Source organism: Microsporum canis, genomic scaffold (assembly GCF_000151145.1).
Source record: "Microsporum canis CBS 113480 supercont1.10 genomic scaffold, whole genome shotgun sequence".
Classification (NCBI taxonomy): Eukaryota; Fungi; Ascomycota; class Eurotiomycetes; order Onygenales; family Arthrodermataceae; genus Microsporum; species Microsporum canis.
In genome coordinates this window covers 27,423-29,390 of record NW_003299160.1, presented here as the reverse complement: position 1 = coordinate 29,390, position 1,968 = coordinate 27,423, and the positions used below count along the sequence as shown (strand labels likewise).

Below are 1,968 nucleotides of genomic sequence, written 5' to 3'. Positions count from 1 at the left end.
CTTCATCGGCACCGAGCTCTCTCTCTTTCTGATCTGTCGCCGCTGCACAACTACTGGGCATCCCGCTCTCCCGAAGGTGGAGCCAACCCAGTTACAACTAGGCTATATGTACTGTCTATCGATCGGGCTAACAAGGAACCTCTAGTGCAATGTTCGTCATACCAGCTGTACGGGATCCTACAGGGCATCTTCGCCATCTCGGCGGACGTGCTGATGCTGGCCATCGCGATCCCCCTCTTCCTCAGTCTACGACTGCCGAAGAAGCAAAAGCTCATCCTGCTGTTCGTCTTCGGGATGGGCATCTTCGTGGTGATCGCGGCGGTGCTGACCAAGCTCTACTGCCTGGTCCCCTGGCTGATATCCTACGTCTACATGAACTGGTACCTGCGCGAGGCCACCGTGGGCATCCTGGTGACCTGTCTGCCCATGACCTGGTCCTTACTTCGAGACCTTTTCCCCATGCTCACCAAGTGGGCATCTGCCACCTCTGGCCTGTCCGGGACTACCACCTCGTCTGGGACCACTCGGTATGGATACGGCGGCAGTCGTAGTTACGGCCGCAACCCGCGAAGTAACAACTCGAACAAGACGGCCTCCTGCCGCCTGCCGTCGTGGTGCTCCTCTTTCCACCAGCACAAGGACCACATGCAGCTGGACGACTTTAACCAGTGGCGCTCCGGCCTGCAGCACCTCCCCACCATCGACGACAGCCCCAAGGACGATGCACAGCCCCGGGTGCCCGTCTGAGGCTGTTCCTCCTGTTTCTCTTGTACCAATATAGATACCCAAGGTCGGCGTTTGGCTCGTATTGTTATATGGTGTCTCTGGGGTCTTCTCTCTACTTATACATAGTGGTGTTCTTTTTCCTTGTTTTGTTATATATATATAGCCAGCGTGACGACAGAATGATGATCTCTATTTAAACATACATCATGTACGCTCGAGAGCTACCCTTGTAGTATTAAGTAATAGGCCCAAGTCGTCTTCCCTGTCGCTTAAAAAAAGTCTTCGCCCAAGACATGCCGAACCGCCTTACGACTTCTTGCCTCGGCCCAACAAATCCCCAACAAACGCCCAACAAAACAGGGACACGAAGGCCCACAGATGCAGGGAAAGTCAAGGAAGCTACTATGTAAGGGGGATGCTGGGGGAAGGCGAGGGGGGGGAATAAAAGAGAGGGATGAAGCGCGAAGGATGAGCAAGTGAGGATGCCAGAGCAGTGATACCAGAGGCAGCGATAGAGACGGTGAGGATATCGCAGACACAGAGAATACCATAGGCAGGACAGGAGATACCCATAGGAGACTCTTAGAGTATCCCCAACAAAGACTTGCTCTTCCTTACGTCCTTTCTCTTACTAAACTTGCCTCCTCTTATACAGCAACGTTTTTGCCTCTTCTCCTGCTCTTTTATCTATTGACTCGATCTCTCATCTGGTACTCTCTTATCTGCTGTCCTATCTTCTGCTTGCTCCTACTGCGTACTCCCGGAAAGGACTGCAAAGATGGCCCTCCACCTTGGCCTCCCGCCCTCCGCCCTCTTCAGCTTTCCGCCTGACCCCCGCCCCGCCGTCCTCCCGCCCGCCGCCGAGCCTCTCTCATGGCACCGCCCCTTCAACGTTCCGCCGGCACTCTACTCCCGCCTGCTGGATGCTCGCGTCCCCCTCGCCATCGCGGGCTCCTATGCACTCGTCGTCTGTCTGTTGAACCGCCTCAACCGCAACAGCGGGTACCGGCCATGGAGCATCAGCAAGACACGTCCCTTTAAGGCGTTTGTCGTCCTGCACAACGTCTTTCTCGCCCTCTACTCTCTCTGGACCTTTCTGGGCATGGTCCGCGCCTTTCGTCTCTCGTGGCCGGACCCGTCTGTTGCTTCTGCTTCTGCTTCTGCTGCCGGCAGCGTTGGTGGCAGTCAGCTGGCCGCGGTGGTGGACTGCCTGTGCAAGATCAACGGCCCCCGCGGGCTGGG

At 56.2% G+C, this 1,968-nt stretch overlaps 2 protein-coding genes across 2 annotated transcripts in view; both read left to right on the top strand.

Moving 5' to 3' along the window:
• Nucleotides 1–213: 213 nt before the first annotated feature.
• Nucleotides 214–747, top strand: MCYG_08708 (conserved hypothetical protein; the record flags this gene model as incomplete). The annotated part of the gene is made up of 1 exon (XM_002842522.1): nucleotides 214–747. The coding sequence occupies one exon, from the start codon at nucleotides 214–216 to the stop codon at nucleotides 745–747; it is 534 nt and encodes a 177-aa protein (XP_002842568.1).
• A 757-nt stretch (nucleotides 748–1,504) lies between these two features.
• MCYG_08707 (conserved hypothetical protein) overlaps nucleotides 1,505–1,968 on the top strand; it is a gene marked incomplete at both ends in the record, with an annotated part of 1,760 nt that continues 1,296 nt past the window's right edge. The window contains one exon of the mRNA XM_002842521.1: nucleotides 1,505–1,927. Within this exon, the coding sequence (XP_002842567.1) occupies nucleotides 1,505–1,927 (423 nt within the window). The remainder of the gene's footprint in view (nucleotides 1,928–1,968) is intronic.